Source organism: Gymnogyps californianus, chromosome 11 (assembly GCF_018139145.2).
Source record: "Gymnogyps californianus isolate 813 chromosome 11, ASM1813914v2, whole genome shotgun sequence".
In the NCBI taxonomy this organism is placed as follows: Eukaryota; Metazoa; Chordata; class Aves; order Accipitriformes; family Cathartidae; genus Gymnogyps; species Gymnogyps californianus.
In genome coordinates this window covers 8056051-8079961 of record NC_059481.1, presented here as the reverse complement: position 1 = coordinate 8079961, position 23911 = coordinate 8056051, and the positions used below count along the sequence as shown (strand labels likewise).

At 40.4% G+C, this 23911-nt stretch overlaps 1 protein-coding gene across 5 annotated transcripts in view; it reads right to left on the bottom strand.

Annotated features, from left to right (window-relative positions):
- MYO1E (myosin IE) overlaps positions 1-23324 on the bottom strand; it is a 96486-nt gene extending 73162 nt beyond the window's left edge. For 4 of the 5 annotated variants that reach the window (XM_050903097.1, XM_050903099.1, XM_050903100.1 and 1 more), the window contains exon 1: positions 23199-23324. In XM_050903097.1, the coding sequence (XP_050759054.1) occupies positions 23199-23201 (3 nt within the window). In that variant the 5' untranslated portion in view covers positions 23202-23324. Of the gene's footprint in view, positions 1-4228; positions 4332-23198 lie in introns of all 5 variants that reach the window. The other variant, XM_050903098.1, reaches the window with a different exon arrangement.
- Positions 23325-23911: the final 587 nt, after the last annotated feature.

Genomic DNA, 23911 nt, shown 5'->3' with positions numbered 1-23911 from the left:
GTCCCACGATAACGAGTTTATTTGCCAAAGTCCTGCTTGCAGAATTTCAAGGTATACTGTTAGGTTTATCTGGGATTTTCCCAATTAGGTGGCTTCAAGAATATCCACTTTCATGTTGGATTAAAGAATTGCATAATCTGTCCTTGGACTGTGTTCAGATGCAGAGCTCAGGTGACTTGATTTCTATACAGGTCATCGTACTGGGGGGACTACCTGAACAAGGAGAGCCCTAGGAACCGCAGTCCTGCAGCGCTGGACGGCTGTGGCACTGGGAGGCGGGATATGCAGTGAAGAGCTGAAAAGCTTTTATTGCTCACTCAGGGAGAAGCAGGAGTGCTCCCCCCACACCAATATCCCCATTTCACATGTGAGCTGTCAACTCCTCTTGCTGGTGACAGTGGCTGGAGGAGGTGGTTTGGGGGGCTAGCAGGAGCTCCACAGTGGGGGAGGTTCTGATGTAAAAATTGCTTTCTATGTTTATTTTAATTTCACAGAGTGCTGAGTAAACAGAGTAAAAGCTCCAGGACTACAGCAGCTTCCTGTTTACCTCGGCAGTACTGACTCAGAGCAACAGGGGAAAGGCTCAGGGAGTGGTGTTCACTCACCTACAGTGGAGCTGACACCTGGGTGGTAAGACACATGTGGCTCAACCCACAAATTCCTTTTTATTAGCTTTCACCTTTTGCTATTCATGCAAGAAACCAGATTTGACTTCAGACACTGTGGTAGACTATTTGATACATTGAGTAAACCTTTAATTTAACCCTTTGAAAGAATTCAACCTTAATATTTATTTCAGTGCATGCAGATACAAATGCTTCCTTGTTTAATTATTACATAAATACAAACAAGAATTCCCTTGAGCATTCCACCTCGGGAATTAGTTACATGTCTTTCCAACGGACCAAATCTGCAAGTTCACATCAACTCCCAAAAAGCTGCTACTAATCAAAAAGCAACAGGAAGCAAAATCTTGGGAAAAGCAGTATACATCAGACCCGACAAATCTCATGCACTGTGTAGGAGACTCAAACAGATACTACTTCACTTTCTCAGCTGTACATTCATATCTGGCCTGATCCGCAAAGTGCTTACTATCTGCTTCCAGCGTAAGGGTTGAGGATGGCTACACAACTACACTGTAGCTTCGAAGCGTGTGCTTTCTCGAGCTCACAGGAGTCCCATCAGAAAGCACATTCCCCTGACAGTCTGACAGTCCAATTCCTCCCCTCATCCTACAGGAAGGATGTTAAGTCCCAATACACAAAGCTTTGCAGACCACTCCAGGTTTTCAGTTATGAATGTAAGGACCAAACCTAAACATCCAGGGGCAGAGAGATCTTTCTTCTGCAAAGTACATGGTGACAGCAGGAAAAGATACAAAGTAAAGATACAAAAGTGGGAACTTAGTGACTGGGTAATGAAAATGCTTAACAGTTGGGGGACAATTTCATGCACTGGTTCGTTCATCCTTTGTCAGAGTTTGATTTTTACTTTAACCAATAATTACACTATGCCAGGGCAAGCAGGTCCCATTGAGTGTCCATAAAACAGATGTATTCTCATAACCAGATTATCCTCCACATGCACATTATGAATAAAGTTAATATTTGCCATTGCACTCATTTTCTAAAACAGTTTTGATTATTCAGTCCAGGGCAGCTTTGAGAAGAAACTACATTAAAAATAGAGCAGGTAATGCTTTGGTTGTATAGAATAACTGGCTTATTTTCATTTAATGAATATGTTAGTTTTACTTCACTGGCTTTTATTACAGTATCTTCCTAGTCAATATGACGAGAATGCTATTCTTTGAACATTTTTCTGAATAACCCAGCCTACTTAAGATTTCATAAGGCTGTCATATCTTCTTCCTGTCAGATCCCATGCTTCAAATTATTTACTCTGATTTGTATTAAGCTTGCATCCTGGCTCTGTAGACTTTCATATTTCCATAATAATTCATAAGGCATCCAACAAAATAAAACTAAAAATTAATATACATGATCTCCACTGGCTAAGTAGCTCACTGCATTCTGCCAATGAAGCTGATGCCCCAAAAAGGTGGAAGCATAGAAATGCACTGGGAATACAAAGAGTTCATTCCACTCTAGTGAGACACCATGGTTATTACTTGAATTATGTAAGGGAATTGTCTGGCCCAACATTTTTTAATATAACCTTCAACAGCTAGGAGACTGGGTCTTTATGGTTATTATGTAGGCTGCACCAATGCATGTGTATGATCCCTGCATCTGCAGTATCTTTCTTTTATTAACTATGGGCAGAAGTTCACTTAATAGGTAAAGTGATAGTTCCTATTAGTCTGTAAAACAGGTTTTAGCACAGAAACAGCTATTTTCCCCCCAATTTTTTTTAATATGTTAGAATGTTTAATGTTAATATCTAGCATTCAAATTATTACTGGAGCAAGAAAGCTAACTGAAAACTAATTTAGACATCTAGCTATCTTCATAACTATAGGCTTTTACCAGATGTGTGAACAAGCGAATTCATTTGCAAACTAGCATTCTTCATACGTTTGCTATAAGAAACCGATACTATCAGGATACGTAGTAGATTCAGTCTCACAGATGTTGTATTGACATAATTATGCTTTGAGCAGAGATGCCAGCCAAAGATCTGAATGCACTCCAGTAGGCTTAAATTGCTGCTGTTTCACAAAACCTGTAACTTTGTCACCGATTTTGCAGAATTATGCAAAAGACCAAATTTAAATGTCTGTTATGTGTTTTAATTCAGTATCAGCATCATAAATATACCATTCAAACTATTTCTGTTAAAGGGAAACCAAGTGAAAAGCTAAGTATCAGCTTTGAAGAAAAACTGCTGCATACCACTGCAGATAAGTTACCCTAATTTTATTTAAAAGAATCTCTGTAGTGGTTGGTGCAGTGTGATGCTGCATTTTCTTTCCCCTTTAATTTTCCATTCCTATGTCTGACCCTGGCTTCCTGTCAGAAAATTATTAACATTTTCTCTGTTGGAGACACCTCATTTACCTAAAGGTCTTTCTTATTTGAACACTGAAGTATAGTGTTCAAAGATACAAAGCATCCAAAAATTGAAGCCCAATCCAAATAAGTGTTCCCCCCCAAACTGTATTGATGCAAATCTGTATTCAGCATGATTTCACATTCTACATTAGGTTCCCTTCATCACCATCATCTGTATCCCTATCAACTTGTAGATCTCATTTAACTCTTCAAAGAACTTCTCTGTTAGATAACTTTAAACATGATTAATCCAGCTACTTGTTTACATTCCTTAACAGTAAAGCAGTTTAGCATCTTATCTCCAAAACAGAAGGCTAGCTAGCTTTTATCATCATAAACAAAATGCTACACTTCATAATGAAAACTCAAAACAGGTGAAATTCAAGCTAAATCACAAGGTTTCAAAAATCGGGGGGGCGGAGGGAATAGGCAAAAACCCTTAAGTCTCAGATATTAAACTGTGGCTGAAGACTTGGGCTTGCAGGGCTTCAACACAAAACCACATTAAACTTAAATGCTTGTGATGTACCTCGCTTTCAACTTCCGGGCTCATTCAAACTCTGAGCTCCGAGTCAAACCCACATAAACTAAAAAAATAATTTTAAATGTAAACTAAAACCAGCTGAATGACTTTTCATCTAAGCATAGCATTCTGATTCAGAAAAGACAGCTGTTAGGTGAATACTGTTTCTTTCCCTCCGCCCCTGAACAACCTGGACACAAGCCAAATGCTCTGATTATCAATATCTTTTAACTTTTAGCTGCTGCCATTCATTACATTGTTGAAGCCCTTAGAGGCAGTTTTACCTTTTTCTACACTCCATATTAAAGCCAAGATTGGTGGTCCTTTAAAAATAAGTTCTGGCTCAAAAACCAACTGGCACTCAAGTAGCCTTCCTCTAAGCTTACATGTCAGCTTGTTAAACAACATATTCCTTATGACCCCATCAGGACCACAGGAGCAGCTCAAGGTCTTTCAACGGTGTTATAAATGCTGCCTTTGACTCCATCTTGCTGAAAACAAATACAATTTAAAGTGGTGTGCTAAAAATGTGACCCAAATGCAATACCAGTAGCTATACCTTTAACCTGTACCGGGTCAGTAAGGCATATTCTGCCACACACCCTTCAGCTGTGCACCCCACCACGAGTGAGGCATGCAGATGGACAGAGATAGTTGGTGAACAGGTACCCATTAGAGTTCAACTTACTGTTACTTCCAATGACTCCGCACAGGGCTGTCATGAACTTTGACAAACCCTTCCAATATATTTCTCCTTCCACACCAATTTCTTTGCCTTCCTCACACCTGGCCTAGAAACAGAGGCACCTGTAAGTTAGACTGAGAACCAGAAGGAAAAAAAATAAAGTGTCAGGAGCATTCCAGGAGCAATATCAAAAACCAACTTCTTAAGAAAGAAACATTGACACTTTCTACAGTCTTCCCTGGTGCCAACTAAGGATTCACCATGCTGTATTAGCCTTTGGATAAACCTGCAGGTCTATTTTCAGGGCTTTCACTGCAGTTGCTGGAAGGGACAAAGAGCTTTATTCCATTTTCATACTGTCCGAGATCAATCTCTAATTCTGCTACGACACAGCTGCCTGGTTTTATCCCTTTTTCCTGTGAGCAATACTCACTCCTGTCTCAGCTGACCTTTGGTTTCTGAAGCAGTAGACGTCCATAGCTCAGCTGGTTCTTGAGAATGGTTCAGAACAGGCAGCTCCAAGTCCTGGCTAAGAAGCAGCCCAGACTTTCAACCTTCTGCTACTTCAGAAAGATAGATATGTGCAGCAACAAATACACTGCCATTGTCTGCAGACCACAACTACCGCCCTTTCTTTACTACTGCATATTCAGCGTTTTCCCTAAATTTCAGGACAATATGATTATATGAGACTCTTAGACAACCAAGAATTTAAGTCAATGCCATGAACTTTTGGGGCATTGACCTATGATGTTCGAATACACATGAGAAGATGCCAAGGCACTAATGCAGTACATGTTTCTACACCTATGAGACCATTTTCATAAAAATCTATTTTCTTCCTTTGAAAAAAAGATTTAAGTATGAACTTACAGACAAGTTCTTCCAAGCGATTTCAGGTGAGTTTTTTTTCTATATGTAATCCCAGACAATTCCTTGTGACCAGTGTCAGTTACTGGATTTGATAATTATTTACAGAAAACTAAGCTATTCCTTGATACTACCATGAACCATCACCCGAGCACAGTCTGAAGAAGTCAGTGCTCAGAAAGTTTCTTAAGGACAACCACCACTTCAACCTCTATGAATAAACCTAATAAAACACTCCAGCACAGCTCATTTTGCAGTCAAGCTGCTTGTACTTGGCCATAGCATACACACAAACCTGAAAATAAAGAAAAGGGCTCTTACAAAAAAGCCAAACTGGACACAAACTTAAAGTGCATTGGAACATTTTTCCATGGAATTAAAAAAAAATAAAATCCAGGAATGGGAAAGATTTGGGCAGCCCTCATAATGCAATGCTGAAGTTCGGCATAGTACCAGTCTTTACGTAAACACAGCTAAGATTTTGCCAAGATAGTTGTGTCAATGTTATTATTAACCAGAGGATAATTGTGAATAAAGGAATGTGGTAGTCTTTTCTTAATCAGTTGCTTGAGGTTCTTTGGTGTGATAAACAATGCGTAAACAAAGTTTAGCATGAATTATTCAACACCTAAAATACTGAAACTCACTGAGGCTTTCAAAAACAAAGTTCTTCTAATTACAAACACATAATTAAAAAAGAACAAAGAACCATGAAATATCCAGGGATCTGTAATAACTTACCAACCTATTCTGCCGATTTTATTTATGCCTAGTTAGGTTTTGTTGAAAAGAAAACCATTCTCCCCTTGCTTCTGCAAAAAGTATCTAGGCCAATCATGAATGTTTGTCCCTGCAGGACCATAAGGAAAGACAATTCTGAGGTAGCCTATCCATTTTTATAGGTAGTGTCCTTTTTTTAAATTAAAAAAAAAAAAAAAAAAAAAAAGGACATAATCCACACAACTTCAGTTTTCCTCCTTGTCTGCACATTTCAGATTTCAGAAGACTAGCTGAAACCTTAAGTTACAGATTCCATTGAATCTACCCCGCTGAAATGAAGGACATTTGTTTCACTGCATATGGAATTGGAGCTTCAAACATCCTCCAAGGTAACCTTTCACAAACACACACAAAAGAATATCAACAAAACTAAGTCCAATAAAACCAAATCCAACAAGACCAGAGTAACTCATTACACAGGTTTTTTTGTTTGTTGTTTTTTTTTTTTTAACAAGCAAGGTATAAAGGCTGTCAGCAACTGAACAAATCCACAAGTCTTTGCTATTTTGCTGTTGAGAATACAATTTTCGGTATTTCAGACTCACTCTGTTGTTAATACATCCAGTTAACAAAAGCTATTAGAATCACCTATGTTAATTAAAGAAAGCCTCAGGGTTTTTTCTTCTTATTTTTATTTTTCAAAATAAAAAAGAACACACTAGTAGAAACTGTTCTTCAGTAAAATTTGTAAATTGTTTATAATATAAGCAATACCAAATGCCTCTCCTGTAGGTTGTATTGCACTTACATGCAGTAACATGCATCTAAAAGCCTGTGTGCACTAGAATGCCTTATCTAGTTAAGTTTTTAAGTATGTAGATGAATAACCCACTCTACAGTTTCCTATTAAGTCTTTGGTTTTTATGCAGTACCATAAAATCTCCTTCTATCATTTCAGATGTCTATTGCTTTCATTTCAATTTAATTTAGTGAAAAACTGTTAGGTTTTAACACGTAACATTTTCTCACAGTACTGTAGCCTTTAGAAGTAGCTGTAGACCACGAGTGAAGTTAAGCAAGAGTACACAGTTCACAGCCAGTCATCTCCTACTACCTCTAACGCTGGTGGGTATAGTACTGGTGTTCGTAAGGGCCATTCACCCCCAAGGTCACTTGAGAGCAGTATGCTATCCTGTTATATGACTTAAAGCATATGATGGAAAAGGGGATAACGGCACAAGGCATGGAACGCTTTAACCATTTCAGCAAATGAGGTGGGATTTGAAGCTATAAGGTTGGTCATTTAGTGATGTAGGTTTGGGATTCACACTCCCATTCTCAAAACCCCCAGCTGATGCCATCACATGCTTTGGTTTATTTAAAGTATAGTAACTGAGAAAACCTTGTTTCCTACAAGGTTCCTTTAACATGCACAGTTCTATGTATCATCTAGTGAAGCAACAGTGGAAAAATACATCACACATCAGGCATGTGATCTTTAACCATCACAGCCCTCTGCCTGTGCCTTTTTCTTTCCCCTACAAAATGTTACTCTGAACAACCGTATGAAAAACTATGTTGTGCAGCTAAGCATGCCTCACCCAGTTAATGAAAGCACCTCTTAAAATCTGTAGATTAAAGGATTAGACATGCCGATGTGCTTCTGCATACTCCTTGTGCAATGTCTGACTGCCAGAATCATTTTGTTTCCACTGAAACACAGTACGAATGAACAGGAGGCAGCTGCAGCTATCTTGGAGTTCGCCCTGTCAAATCTCAATGTTTAGCAAGGGTCAATTTACATAGTGTTTGCATGCGAGAGCATCAGGTAAAGCCCAAGCTTCTGAAGAGAGCAAGACTAGTAACTCAGTCATTGATGAGTCAGCAATGGCCCACTGGTTTAGCAGAAGGGCTATCAAAATGGACAAAACCTTTCAAATAAAGTGTCAAAGAGGTTTCAAATTATTTGTAGTGATTAAAGGTGCCATGAAACATTTTGCAAGAATATTTTTTTTTTTTTTACTCTGGAGCCCAGTTCTAAAGTAGTTGTATTGCTTTTAGGTAGTGTTGACAGCAGCTTCGAAAAAATACTGTGCATTTTAAATTGTAGAGTAATAGTTAGCATGACAAAGGGCTTTCCTATATCTTTTAACACACACTTGTTGTCTGTGGTATACAGGCAGTATTTAACACCAGCCATTCCACAGATTCCTATTAGAGCTTTATCCTCAGTGGTGTTTCACCAATTCAGTGCTAATGCACAAATTGAGTAGCGTATATATTTTATTGCACTCAAAAAAACTCTCCCAACACCCCGCAGCAGTAACTGTAAGGAGTACTACAAAGATAAAAATTAATTTTTAATCTACTGTTAAAGTCACGTGTTTTTTTATACAGGCATTTAAGTAATACCATGACTTACATAACCAGGTTCATGAATGGAGATAACATTTGTACATATCTCCATCACCTTATTGCAAAGTACAAAATAGAACTTCTTTGCCTTTATACAATGTGTTTCATTGCAAGTTTCCCTTTAGTATGCACTACCATAGAAATCTGCACTTTAAAAGGGACCAGAAAAGTGTTCTAATGTTTACACACACCATTTAAGAACCATTGTCTGGGCAAGGTTAAACCTGTTCAGAACTACTAGTAAAGGTAACTTATACATCAGATTATATACTATTACAGATAACATTTAAGGGACAAACCCCAAAAAAATCACACTGGAGGTCTGTAAGAGTGGAGCGTGCCCTTTGGGATTTGCAGCTGAAGACAGAGGACCTCTGTAAAGGCTTGCTGAAAGTTAAAGATGTAGAATGCTTGTGGAAGACAACTGCAGAAGCCAAGAGGTAAGACCACAGAGTCAGGCCAAGTATTTCGAAGTCACATGGCTGATCAATGGGAATGAGGACAAGCACAGGTTTCCTATACAAGGTTAGAATAAGAGAAGATGTTAGACTGAACAAGTTTCATCAGCAATATTGAAGGCTTATAAACAGATGGAAAGAGTACTAAGGTAGAACTGAAGGAGCAGAACCTCACCTTGAAATTGGAATCAGCTTGCCTGGATCAGACTAGGCTCCCACCATCTCACCAACCCAGACCATTCCACCATTCCCTCAGATTTATTCCCCTTATTCTCTTTCCTATTTGAGAAAGTAGGATCTGTCACTCTGCCTATTGTCGACCAAGTCATACTTCCATCACAGAGGGCACAATGTACTTTGGATACATTGTCTGTCAAAACTAGCAGAGGATTCTAGCCCTCTCATGTGCTATAGATTATTTAGGCTCCTAGGAGAGCTCCACAACACAGAGACCGTGGCAGCTGTTAGAAATATGCCCCTTCGATATATTCCCCAGTACTTCCTTACTAAAATAGCACCAGAACAAAACAACATCCACAGAGAGGATGTTGCACAGCTTTGGTACTTCAGTGAGGTTCTCGCACACTGTCACACTAGAGACTGGAAGACAGGACAGGAATAAAGGGGAAAATAGTATGTTTTATTGCAGCTACAGTAGCAAATGGATAGAGCAGAAAGTATTCCCCCACCTGCCAGTTCTAATACTTACATGCCCTGGCTCGCCCTGACTTAAAAATCCTTTAAAAAACTGAGTAGTTTTAGTTCTTGAGTGTATTCCCAAGTCTTCAAAAATAACAAGAATGAAAAATAAGTGACTAGGCATCTCACTGAGATATCGTGCCAAAAAAAGTGCATTCATTTAAATGAGGTAGACTTCTACCCGCCTCAAGAGTTTCAATTGGTCAAGAATAATTGCAAAACAAGCCCTAAAAGGACACATTTAGCTACAGAACGTAAAAAACATTCTTCATTGTTCACTGTATCCTGTTACCAGCTTGAACATAATTTTAGCTACTGAATTGGTGCTTTTTTGTTTTGGTAATCAGGTGATATTAACTTCCCCTTTGTTTTTTCTTTTCCTGTTTGTACACCTGCACTCTCAATGAGCAAACAGCAACAAGATTAGTATTTTATAGTTAGCCTACTACTCTACATCTGTAAAAGGCAGAATGACAAAATACTTTCAAAGCCCTGGGAAAAAAAAAAACCAATAACCTTGACTTCTAACTTTAAGATCTAATTGTAGTCCCCAGGTAAAATAATTTTGAAATAAAAATGGATATTCTTCCAAAATACCGTCTGCTTCAGACGTAGAATTCATGACCACAGCTACCTCACAACCGGTAGTTAACATCCCAATTACTGACTCTCCAGCTACATATTTTGAAGCACAGACTAGGAAGAACTCCCCAAAGTCTTAAGTGCATTCTAGAGCAGCAGAAAGTTACCACTGGTACTTTGGTTGAAGTGTCTTTTCCCCCATACTACGTTATGAGCTATTTAACTGTTCTTGAGTATCAGAGATCCAGAACAAACCACAATAGGCAGGTTACAATCAAACTGATAGGAGCAGTTCAGCCTGCTTTGTCCCTTGCAGTCCCAGGCTGGACACTAGCCACACTCAGCACAAAGGAAAATCCTACCATATAGAAGCAGGATAAGCCTGCTAACTGCTTGTTCAATTGTAAATGTATTCTAGCCTGAGAACAGACCCATGTACTGGACAAGTCAAGTGAAAAAATTACCTAATGGCCTCAGGTGCAAAAATGCCTCAGCCTGTATCATTAAGAAATTATCTGAATAAAAGAAAACCTGATTTCAGTAGGTGAACACTCTCGAGGTGTGTCAGACTAAATAGCTATTCATGACTAATTCATTAATTGTGGTAACAACATGCTTCTCCATTACATTCAAACTACTACCTTCAGAACAGATTCATCAGAACATCCTTAGTGACAGCAAAAGGTTTATGAAGTATCTGCCTATACACTAAGAGTACAGGCTGTACTGTCAATACAGCCCAAATATACTTGCTTCAGCACTTGTCATCTTTCACATGGTTAAGACTGTTTTCAGAATAAACAGCTCTTAAATTCCTTTCCACAAAAGAAACTTTCAGGACTGGAAAAAAAGTTGTTTAAGTCTAGAAACTTAACCTATGTCACTGAAACAGGGACTTAGAATTTTGTATTGTGTTCTGCTCTTCTGGGTGGGTTTCAGACATTCCTTTCTTATCCAGAATTGGAAGTTTTTAATTCTGTCAAGACTGTACCCATAATGGCTTAATTTTGGGCAGTCTGACACATGCAGCTGAACTTCACTTAGTCTGAGTTCAAGTACAGACTGCAATACTTAAGAACAAGAGGTCAAGCTCAGGACTCCTAAACTAAAGATCAAAATCTGCTGTCACAGAATTGATTTGTATTTTTACTGGTGAATTGCATGGGAGCAGATAAGGCAGCTCGCTATTTCAGCAGGAAGTAGGGAGTACATTCCCAGTGACTACAATGCTTTTCTGAAGTACATTGTATTTGCTTCTTTCTCAATATGGCTTTATTAGTGACTGTTACAGAAATCAGGTTTAGGGCTCAGTGTTCCCCCCTCACCCCCAGATCTGTACTGGGAATACAGAATACAACATAAGCCTATCCAAGTACAGGTCTCAAGAAAAAAGAAACAAGGAGCAAGTTAGGAGGTGCAACTGACATTGATATTCTAATTATTCTTTCCTCTTCCACTATCAGCAAGTAAAGGCTGAGTGTTCATTTCACTAAGAGTACTTTGTAACCTCCACTAATTCCAATTCTTTATAATTTAAAATACACCACTACTAATGTATAGACCAATGGAAGCTCTGTTGTAGAACAAGGACTTTTAACTACATAAAGACAAGCTTTTAGTATTGTGAAGATGCAGGCTCACTTATCTTAATCCATCCCATTAGTGCCACCTAACTGCTTAACATCACTATAACTCCATGTAGAAAACCGCACTGTACACAGCTACAAAGAAAATAGACCCGATGTCACCCTGCCAAGATTAACCCATGGTTTGAGGAAGGTTAGATTGTCCAGAAACACTGTATCGTCCCTCTCTTTTAGTGAAGAGGGATGTTCATTTTGTTTAGAACAATACCAAATATGGGTATAAGTAGCCACTGTTCTGTTTCCTCTCAAGTGTTCCTAGAATGAACCAAGAATAAAAACACAAAGTAAACTGCAGGAAGAAACCACTGCTGGTCATGAACTTATTCTGCATATTGAGATCAGGTCTCTGTGGACTGGGTGTGCTGGCGTTTCAGGCATTAAGAGCCCTGCAACCAGAATTCCTATTTACCACTAGAAAAGCTTTCAAGAGTAGTACTCATAGGAACAGCTTTAAGACTTCTCCAGAAGTCAGCTAGGTAACTAACACTAGGAATTGGTAAACTACTAAGTATTCCTTTCAATATTAAAACTGTCAGTTAACAACAGTACCATCTACATGAAATAATCGATTGTCTACTACTGTGTGCTACATAAGTTTAACCACTTTGTAGCCTCACAAGAGGCTCACGCACTTCATTAAACATATTCCTGAGACTGAGGCCAAGGTCAGTGGACTGTAGTAAGTTCTGTAGAGAATACATATGCTGTGTGTTTGAAGGCAGCTTTAAGCTAGAACAGATTAATCTCCATTATTGTATGTACTTTTTTAAACCACAACAGAACCCATTTCAGTTGTATCAAATGTAAGCTTTGTTAACCACATAGCATCATTATGCTGATTTAGTTGTTATTTAAAGCAATTATCAAATTGGGCAAATTCGTATTTTCTCCAGCACATTAGATCTAGTCCTTCATTGCCATGCAGATATACGTTATTATATAGTGCTATAAGACAAGAGTGACAGTTACAGACAAACATCTAAGCTGCTCAAGAAACCAGACTTAGATGCTAGAAACAGGTACTCAACATATATCTTGAGTTCCACATGTCGGATACTCAGGCAGTCAAGTCCTCTTTCACTTGGTCAGGTACACTTCTAATCTGACTTGCTCTGCTGAAGACCTATCCCTATCATCTCATCTGAAAATGACCATGCCTTGAACTCTGTAGTTGCAATCCAATGCTGAGAGAAAAAAACAAGTGAAACACAGCAAAATAGCAAAAGCAGTGGCCTCTCCTACTACAATGACGTCATTCTCCCTTCCCCCCCACAACTCTGCTTTAAATTGAACTCAAGTTTTTGCTCATAAAAGGCCAAATCTCAATTCAGACCTCCATAGACATAAGCAGTGTCATAACAGGACCTCCATTTGTTACAAACAACATTCACTTTTTTCCCCATGTCAAGCCTAATTCATCTTTAAAAAGCCACAACAAATAGCATAGTCTGTAGAAGTTACTGCAACTCCAATTTTAAAAGCAAAGTATTTGCTGATAGTCTATTCCTATAACCTAGGATCACCAACAGAATGGGACTTGGGTCCTTACAGTGTTCTGAAACATTGTTCCTGCAGGGACTTTGCCGTCAGCTGTCGGTAAGTAGAATGGGACACTGGCCATCAACTATGAACCCTGAGGGGCCTGCTGAATCCCATCACTTAGCTGGAAGAAAAATGTTCCTCTTCACAGAAGCACTGTGTGCTAATGCCACCCCCTACGAGCACAACTAGCAAGTGTGGGCTTTAAACAACTGTAATTAGGAACTATTGGGTACCTGAGGAAGAAGCAGGAAGAGATGCTTTGCAAAGCCAATAGCCACTGCACAGCAAGTAAAGAGCTAACAGTTTGGATACAGTTCAGGATAGATTTATGCATTTTTAGCTCTTTTGCCATAGATATCTCAGCAGGTTTAAGCTGCCACTTTGTAGCAGGAGGCCTATACTTCCCCTCCCACCAGGGCCAATCAATTCCAAATAGTCACCTTACTCCAGTCTATTCAAGTCTTGCAGGTTACACAAAGAACAGCCAGGATACCCTCAAAAACTGAAAACATCGGAATTGCCCTACCCTGAGAAGTTATTTTGACTTTTCCACTGCAAAGACCAGAATGTTTTTGTAGGAATTTTTGGTTTGCTGAATCTAGCAATTATTCACCAATATAGTAGTTCCCAGTGCATATTTAAAGTCGAGGGGAAGCACTGAAAAAGGCTTTAGAGACTACCAACAATACAGCATCAAGTCCTGGAAACATGACTGTGCATAAGGTACAGTTTTTAAGTGGAGAAAAAAAAAATAGCTGAAGTAATTCTGTTCTTAGTGGAACTACTGTATTTTAATTGGTAAAGTCAAATACTTCTTTTCATGGATTAAAGCAATTCAGAATTCAGGAACTAATCAAGTTTACACAAGAACAGTGTCAGCAGGATATTATATGGTATAGAAGCTATATGTAATAAAATCATGCTTTGTAATACATCAGGTTCCACAGTATCCAAATTTTTTAATTCAAATTACGGTAGGAAAGATACCAAGTTTCCTGACAGGAGTACTGTGTCAGTCTAACTTGCTTCCATAAAAACTGTACTATCAATAATTAACAAAAATTATAGAACTAAATATGATACAAGAGTCTAATACAATGATGGATTCCCATGACTAATTAGTTTTTTCCCTAGATGATCGCATCCTATCACTAGTTCCTTCAAAAACATGATCTATATTTAGATAGCAATTTGTAAGTGCCAATACCAAGACAGCAGAAATAATTACACAAAATCCATGTTTCATTGGCCTTACCAGAAGATACTGTAGAATTATTTATTAATTCAGACTATGTAGAGAGCTAGTACCTCTATGCTCAGAAAGTAAGGATAACCGGTTTTGTAGCTTTATATCCTTTCTGGAATGAATCTCACCAAATTTGAAATCCCCCATTTAATTTAAGTATATCTGTACTATCCCTGTTTTTTATTACTGTTACAAACACTTTTGCACAGTTCCCTTTCTTTAGGTATGTACTGAATACAGTTGGAGATGCACTACAGGAAAACAAATTCTTTCATGATTGATAAACAGACAAATCAAATTCTTCTCAAATACTGAAAGAAAAAAAAGAAATACTCCAACTTAAAAGTATGCACTTGCTTTTGAGTACCATGAAATGGCCTTTAAGATGAGGTTTAATCAAAGTACACCTTCAATATGCCTCAAGAACACTGCTTTCACTTAGCAAATGAAACATTTTCCAGTTCATATACCAAAACATCTGCAATAAGATAGTCCAAAACCTGAGTGATCAAAATGTGTTCAGTACATGCCAGAAGAACCACAACAGCTCGAAGTCCAACAGCTAACAGAATGCTAATGGTGTACATATACATGTTTACAATACGTAGGTAAACTTTTGTCCTTGGAATCTTCCTACTAACCCCCCAGACCAATAGTACTTTCATACCAAATGAGCTATCGGAGTGTACAGGGGTCGCAACCCAAAGAACTTTAAATGTGTTAGCAGCATTTGTTAAAAGAAATTCAAATACACTTTGTATCAGTGTACTTCTTTACAAAGTTGGGAATAACATAGGGTTAAGAGTTACCACAAAAGCAAATTTGGAAGCACTTAGGCGTTTGTGCAGACTTGTATCCTTCAAGGCAGGGAAAAAACCAAAACAAGATGAGACAAATTCTTGACTACTGCTTGGCACTCCAAATATATTACTGACAAGAGGTCCCAACTTCCATCTTTCTGTACTTCTGCTATTAGGAATATACAACTCAAAGCACAGGAAAAGACATAAATCACTGCAAAAGATAACAGCGTGCACTGGTAAACTGCCTAGAATTTAAAGCCTCACAAATGTTGTGGAATGTCAGATTGAAAACAGAAGACTGTCCTAGGTGCAGGATCAAACATCTGGCAGCATATTATTTCATAAGACACAAGCATGAAAGATTTAAAATCCTGAGTGTTAAGAACATTTGACATGTTTTATAAAGGATATCAGGCTGCATTGTTCAGACTTGAGTATGACTTCAACACTTAAATTAGACAAGGCTGACCAAGAACTGGTTACAGACTCAGGCTCAGCTGATGAAGGTGATTCAGTGAGTGGTTCTGAGCTGGCAAGGAAAAAAACCCCTCACACTTCCTGTACAGGGACAAGTGCAGCTAGTCACTACAAGACTGCTAGTCCTGTTTGAAGGATGCCAACAAAAACCTCTGACTTAGACTTCAGATTGCTGAACAAAGCATCAAAATAGCTTCTAGAAGCATACGCTTTTGCATAAACCATTTACGTCCCTTTTTTTGATGAAGAAGGCTAAAGAGATCGATCATCATCCCACCCCAAGAGTACAAAGCCATTGCCTTTTGCACTGTTCCCCTGACAGCCAGAAGTGGCTTTCACCAGAGACACTTCTGGCAGCTGAAGAATCACACAGATAACAGGAGAGCAGAGCACCGTCCTGTTCTATAGTCCTTTTTACACTTCCAGAATGGTGTTGATCATGAAGCATGCTCAAGATCTGCTAACATCTGGCTTTAACTTTAAAGTTCACATTTAGTTGTTGAATTTAGTAAGTTATGTAAGTGGGTAATTCTTTGTACTTAAAAGCACCTCTTAAGTATGCTTCCCAATAAGCATCACTTCTGATGATAACTCTGACTCATGCTCCAATTACCAGTACTGATTTCCATGTCAGCTCTCCCCTTAGCTTTGTTTAAAAAAGCATTTTCAGTTTCAATTAAAAAAATTTCAATTCATAACTTTTTTTTTTTTTTAGAAATACACTTTACAGTTTATGAACCCAATCCACCAATGGTTTTAATGCCAATTAAATGCCACTACGTCTTTGGAAAAAGATCCTTGACCACACTCCCCTTCCTAGGTTATTTACATTAGATAATCTTGAGCTTAGATGTACTTGCTGTTGTACATGAAGCAGTCAAACTCCAAAGCCATTTACAAATTTGTATGAAGCATATTTAATCAAATAGGCAGAAAACACCTGTAAGGTTCAGTGTGTAGAAATGCTTTAGACTAAGAAACATTTTCCTATACAGTAATGACTTAGTCAAACAGAGAGAACGGATCCCATGCACTGCCAGGACGTGACTGCACACCTGGTCTCCCCAAGGGGTATTCACATTTTTGAAGAGGTGAGGGTAGGAGAAGGGGAGGAAATCAGTAGGTGGAGGATAGGAAAACTAGAAGGTGATGATGACTCAGGAGATGAGCGATAGCCATACTTCCTGGGCAGGACAGTGATCGGCATCTCAGGAACCTGGGGGAAGGGAGCAGGAGATGGGAAAGACTGAATTGAGCCCAGGAAGGTCTGACTAAAATACAGCTCCTCTCACCCAACCTCCCTCAGGAGTGCAACAGGAGGCTAAGATTGCACAAGAGTCCTAACAATTAGGTGAGGTGAATGTCTAAACAATTTGTCAGAATAAGAGACAGCTCTTGGTTCTGATCTTAAGATAGGGAGAAAATTCTTGTTTACTTTCTGCCATGTTTCTCTGATACTTGTAAATACTTTTACACCCATGTAGTAGAAATAATAAAAGCCAAACAACATACAACAGCTAACAGAGTCCTTTGGCTACAGCGGTTTCAAAAATTACCAAGCAGCCCACACACCTGTAATACTGTTCCATACACAAGCAGTAAAAAAAAAAGACACTTCCACAGGAGTAATAGGAATGCTGGTCATTTGCTAGTGACCAGCATCGACTAGAAAAGCTCCTTGGCAGACAACAGGACAGTGAGGAAATTAACGACCTCCAACAGATGCGAAAATGTGTAAGAGAACCTTTATACGATTTTCCCCCAAAGGTTTAGCCTTTTACACTGATGTAAACCTTCGTTGCTCATATTGAAGGTGAGACTTTAGATAGTACAAAGTGACTTCATTCAAAAAGTTAACAACAGTGCAAGCCAACCCTTTCTTGCCAAAGCCTATGCCTGGTGATTTGTGTGTTTGCAGAGGGACTGAACTATTTTCCAAATCCTTATTTTTGTAAAACAAACACATATACATACACTCTTTCCAGTTCTGAGAACTGCTTCTTTGATTTTACTCCTTCTAGTCTTGCACTGTTAACTCCCAGAAAAAAAAAAAACTGGTTTAATTAGGTGCAAAATCCCTTTCTAACATAGCTCTTAATGCTTTCCAGTAGCCACACACCATCTAGATCTAGAATCCAGCTTCCTAAAAAAAGCATACAAGTATTGCATTACAATAGTGTTTCAGGAAACTGAAAAGGAAGGCAGATCAATTTATCATTTAAGCCATGTATTGTGGCAACAACCAGAACCAAAGGGTAAGCAAAAACCTGACAACTTACAGGCCAACATAGTAAGTTAGATCCCAAGCTAGACTCTATCAGCAGAACTACAACGACCTGTATCAGAACTCTTCATATAACTACAGTAAGCTCACTCCTAGGGTTACCCAGAGTCCTTGGCAAAGTAAGTGTAGGAGCTTAGGAGGAAAGATTACCTTTTTGCTCCCTTCCTCAGACGCAGCAACTAATTAAGTTTTATTGATATAAAGGATTCTTCTGTAACTCTGAAGTTGTTTATTTACATGTTCTCTATCTACACATTAGTAATACATGCATACTATATTAGAAGGCAAATCTAAACATGCAGGCATTTCTGATTGCTTATGCTGAATTTGGGAAAAAGTACAAAAACCTTTATTCTTTGATATAACTTGGATAGAGCAGTGCATGACCATTTTCGTTGATGTCACTTTTACACTAACTCCTAAAACTGGGAAGAGATTAAACTGGTATTTATGAAGGAAAAAATATTTAAGATTATTACAAAAGGACCTGAGAAGACTTCTCTAAAGAGATGTGCAACTTCTTAGCGTTTCAAGCAAGGAAACATACCTTCCATGTTAAGATGAGAATATTACTAAGATTTTACTGAGTTCTCAGTAAGAGCTTGACAACGTTTCACTGGCTAGCTATCACAAAGGCTCTAAAAAGCTTGTTTTAACTTCCCCCATTCCACATATGCACCAATGCTTTAAGATGAGGCAGTAAGACTGGGGCAAGTTATCCCTTCAAGTTAAAAAAAAGTGGCTGCAAATAGTTTAGTTAAACTACTAATAGCATTGTCACCCCATTTCTTTCACAACAAGCTAGTTATGTATGGAGGGGGAAAAAAGCAATTCTGGAAGGCAAAAGAAATTATGAGAAAAATGCTTAAGATGTACGTACATACATACACAATCACATGTTCAGTTTTCCGCTGCAAAAGCTGCATTTGGATAATATTCTGCATACATTAGTGTTTTCCAAAAAAGTGCTCTAACATACACAATATATTCATAAACCATTCTAGAGGTCTAAACTAGAGACAGACAAGCATGAACACAACGTAAACATAAACAAAACACATCAAATATGAATATACTAGCTTTGCTGTTGAACATGCTACTGTGTTTTATTGCATTGTTATATATCAGCCAGAGAGAAACACCATATAGCTGGAAGATTTTTCCATTAATGCATCTCTAGACATAATGCAAAGCACATGCTGTTACTCTCTCTACTATTCCACATTTGGCATAGAGCAAGGTTCAAGCTTACGCTACTGTCTGCAGCACCAGACAGAAAAGCACCCTTCAAATACAGAAGCATCAGTGTCTTGCTTGTGACTTTCTTGCAGGAAAAAAAGACTTAAGACAGTGTAAGGTCCCAGCTCACATCGCACATTAGCTATTTTAGGACCAAATCCTAAAGGCTATCAAGTCCCTTCATGCTAATCAAGTCATTTTCATTTCTGCAGACTTTCATAGGCACTACATGTAATCACGACATCGCCAGCATCTTGCTGGACTGGGCTATAAATATCCAACCTCTACTAATGTCAAGCTATGTTGAACTGCTATAAAAAGGTTCCTTTTTAAGAATCAACTTTCCATCTTTGTTGAAGAGGTGGAAACAGGAAGACACCAAATATGCCCAGATAAAATGCACATACTGACTACAGAAAAATGCTTAGCATTGAAATGCTGGTTAAAGGCAACATATGAACACTTTTTTTTGTCCTTAACATAAGTGAATTAGAAGACAACCCTGGCTTGCTCAACAATTTGTGAATTACTCCAGATACTGCTGAACCTGCCTTCTCTTGGAGCCTTCCCTTCTCACTCTCCCCAACAAAGTGGTACAAAACTTCAGTAGAAGTAATCTAGAACACAGATTATGCAAAAGCAGGCAAAGTCGATCACTGATGGGTTGTTGTTGGGCTGTTTATTTGGTTTTGTGTTTTGATTTTTTTTTTAAATATGGTAGCAGTTTATGCCTTAGAAACAGTATTATGTTTGGTGATTAATGCTCAATGTTTTATCCTTAAGAGAGTCAAAGCCAGCTGACAGTACTCAGGGGAACAGTCTTTCCCTGAAAACTACAGAGCTGCTTTAAATGAAAGGTTCAAGATCACATTGTCACATTCATGTGACAAGATTATTTTTGTAACATGATACAGATTCTCTATCCAACTCTAGATAAGATCCTCCAATGCATCTCCATGAACTACCTAATGACACTATGAAGGTCCAAACTCACAGTATAAAAGCAAAAGTTGCATAAAGTTCACCTGACCTTACGTTTCACTTCAAGCAAGTTTCAGCTTACTTTTGATGAGGTTTCCTTAACATTAAGGATCCAGTCCTTCACTGGAGCGGGACTACTTTGCACTTACATAATACACATTTTTGAAGACTTACAAGTTGCAGCTAAGCTGTTAGATGCTCTAGTTTATTCTGAATTTGAAAAATTGAAATGCAAAGTTAACAAAATAGATGCATTTCAAGAGAAAAATTTCAACAGTTGCACACGTTCCTTAAAACTGTCAGCTTTAATGCAGTTTTGCCCCACTGCTGCTCATTCCCACCTTGTACGGCAGCATACAGCCATGAAACAGCTCACCCATTCCATGTCTGCAGATCTCCTCCTGAAACCACACTGTTAACCAGATATAGATATTGATCTGGATTAAAAATAAACCAGCAATACATACGCACTTTTTTGCTAAGTTGCACAGAGCTGCACAATCTTGCCAGCAGACCTGAGCGGGACAATGCACCATGGCACAGGAGCTAGAGAAGGCGGCGCATTTACACCAGTGTCACCTTTACACGCTCTGCTGTTTCAGACTGCCTGAGAAGCATGAAACAACTACAACTAATGTCAGTGGTAACTCAGCACGCTGCATTGTGGACCCTGTCAGAACAGGAAAAGTTCACTTTAAGGTCTACAGAGACGATATGGCAGAAAAGACTTAATTTAGAGAACACAAAGCACTCCTATGACATTCTGCTTTTTCCCCCCTCCACAGAAATCAAAGTTGTCAAGACAAAAATAAGGGAAATAATGTGATTTTTTTATACAGCACAGAGAACGAGTATAAAGTTTCAGGATATTAGCAGCGTGATTCATGTTCGTAAGCAGTCATTTTAAGTCCTGCCAGGCAATCCTTCTGCCAGCTTTCTAAATTACAAAATACTACCTTCTAATGATTATCAAACAATTGTTTGGGCATAATTCTTAGAAAAAGCAGTACTTTTAAAAACAATCTTTTCTGGTTTTGTTGTGATCATTACTTACAGACAATCTTGAAAAATGCAGGTCATATTAGCTTGAGATCTTACAGTGAAAAGATTAATTCAAGACTACTTCCGTATCAAATTAAAAGCTGGAGAATAACTGCCTGAATAGTTCCCTGAAAAGGATATCTTGTGGAGGAAACTAGTTCTCTTTCTTTGATAAAGTAAAACTCATTGAGTATGTTACCAATTTGCTACGTGTATTTACAAGAACTATATTTTGATTAAAACCTTTCATTAAAAAGGAATTAACAGAGTCCACAGATAATCAACTAACAGACTCACTGATCTCAAAGTATTATTGTTAACAGAGAGACATCTCTGAAGGACGTGCACTAAGGACTTCCAACCCCATTTAACATGTCAGCAGCCTAGGCAATGATACATAATCTCTACCAGGAAGTCCGTAAGTGCCACAAGTGTCTGTGACCTAGCAAGTACTGAGGAGCAAAGGTTATGGTTAAAGAGTTGAATTGAACCACCTGGCTAAACAATCAACTCACAGGGAACACATGTGCCTATCTTATTCAAAGCTCCTTACCAATAACAGGACTGTAAGAGCTGGTGGTATCACTATCCCTGACTGTGACAGAAATTTTAGCTTCCTAACCTCTGCAGTGCTTTATTTAAAGCAAAGACTTGTGCTCAACATAGGTGTAACCAGGCACAACTGTACTTGCCTCAGGAAGTCAAAGCACAGGCACTGGTAATAAGATGGGCATCCCTTAAAAGATACTGGGAGTAAGGGGCCCAAGCTAACATTCCACATAAGTCAGCAAAGCTCTGAATACACAAGGACTAGGTTGGCAAGTCTTTAAAACTTAACCTTAGTTAAGCTTTAGTAGGAATAATACAAAAGTTTTCCAAGTATCTTAACTCTCAGATCTTTAGTATTCCACTTTAGAACAGTTTTTAATAAATTACTTGTTTAAAGGTTATGAATTTTAGCCTAGTTTATTACCACATAGGATTTTTCACTACTTTAAGTTCTTGTGTAACAGGTAGTCATAATTATTATTTGGATTACTTTAGGATGAAAGCTATTATCAATCATCAGGACTCAATTACTAAAGACAAACCAGGTTCAGCTGCTGAACCTCAGTTTTTCCTCAACCTAGCATTGATGTGTTTTACTAATACCGCATCCCCTTATCATACCAGACATTTAACAGACCCAGCAGTTACAGTGCCCAAATACTCTGGCTTCGGGAGTCTTATTTGCTGCACACACATAAGTTTTCTTGCTGCCTGTCATCAGGCCATCCACTCGCAAGTGGACCGGAGCGGACACAGATGCTCGGACACGGCTGCCAGAAAACAACAGCTCGGAGGGGGGTGGTCTCCACGCAGAAACCCCTCCAGAAGCACCCTCCGAAGCGGAGATGCGTCACCTGTTGTTCAACGACGCCGTCGCGTTACCTTCCCACAAGATTTTTCCTACTTGACGATACCAACATGCAAAACCTCTTTAGATCCCAAACGGCGAGAGGCGACGGGAGACGAGGTTTGTGCTCCGCAGACGGCGCGGAGGGCCGCCGGCCCTGCCCGAGCCCCGCGCGCTGGAACGGACGGCCCCGGGCCGCCTCGGGACGCGACTGAAGAGCGGGGCCGCCGCGCCCCGGCGGCGGCACCTACCCGGGGTCCACAGGGCCAGCAGCGCCTAGCTCCTGGCCGCCTGCGCCCCGGCAAGTGCCTGGCACGGCCCCGCTTCCCGCACGCCGGCGCCGGTTACACAACCGCCCCCTCGCCGCGGCCCCTCCACAGCGCGGGACAGGGAGCGCTGCCCGCCACCCCTTCCCGGCAAAGCATGAGGAAACACAACAGACAGGCGCCGAGGCAGCCACGCTCTCCTCGCCCAGAGCCGCCGCCGCCGCCGCGCGCCCCCCCCCCCCCCCCCCCCCTTCCGCGGCCCCCAGCCCGCGAGAGCCGCCCGCGGCCCCGCCGAGCCCCGCGCCTACCATCGCGGCTCCTCCACGCTCCGCTGCCCGTCGCTCTGCCCAGACACGCCGGCGCCCCGGGACGGACGAAGGGAGGGAAGGGAGCCCGCCCTCCCCGCGCGCGCAGCTCGCCGCCGGGGCGGGGCGGCGGGAGGCAGCCCCGACGCAGCGGCCCCGAGCGGGCGGGGCGGCCCCGCGAGCGCTAGGGCTCGCGCCGGCGGGGGAAGGCTAAAGGAACGCGGCGGCAGCAACGGCTGCCCCGTGCCGGCCGCGCGGGCGGTGTGTCCATAAATGGAGAACTCGCCGCGGCGCAGCCAATCGCCGCGCGCCGCCGGGACGTCATTCCCTGAGGGAATCCCGGCCCGGCGGCTCGCGCGGCCTGCGCCCCCTGGCGCTCCCGCCCGCGTGCCGCGGCCAAGCGCTGTGGGGCTGCTACTGTTGCTCGCGGCACTTACTGATGGCGCCCCCAGCACCCCCCCAGCATCTTTAGTCTGCGCTCCGTGTTGCGATAAGGACCCCCCCACCAAGCACAGCCTGACCCTGGGGCCGTGGGGGTTTGCACTGCTGCGGTTAGGTACGATACGTTTCAAGCAAAACAGTATTAGTAATACTCCCAGCAAGCGCGCTGGTGCTTCACGCAGCCCTAGCTCTTTCCTCCTCCCGTGCAAAAGTACCCACAGAACTAAGACGCTTCTAACCCCTGGAAATACTGGAAAGTACAAAGCATCTTGACA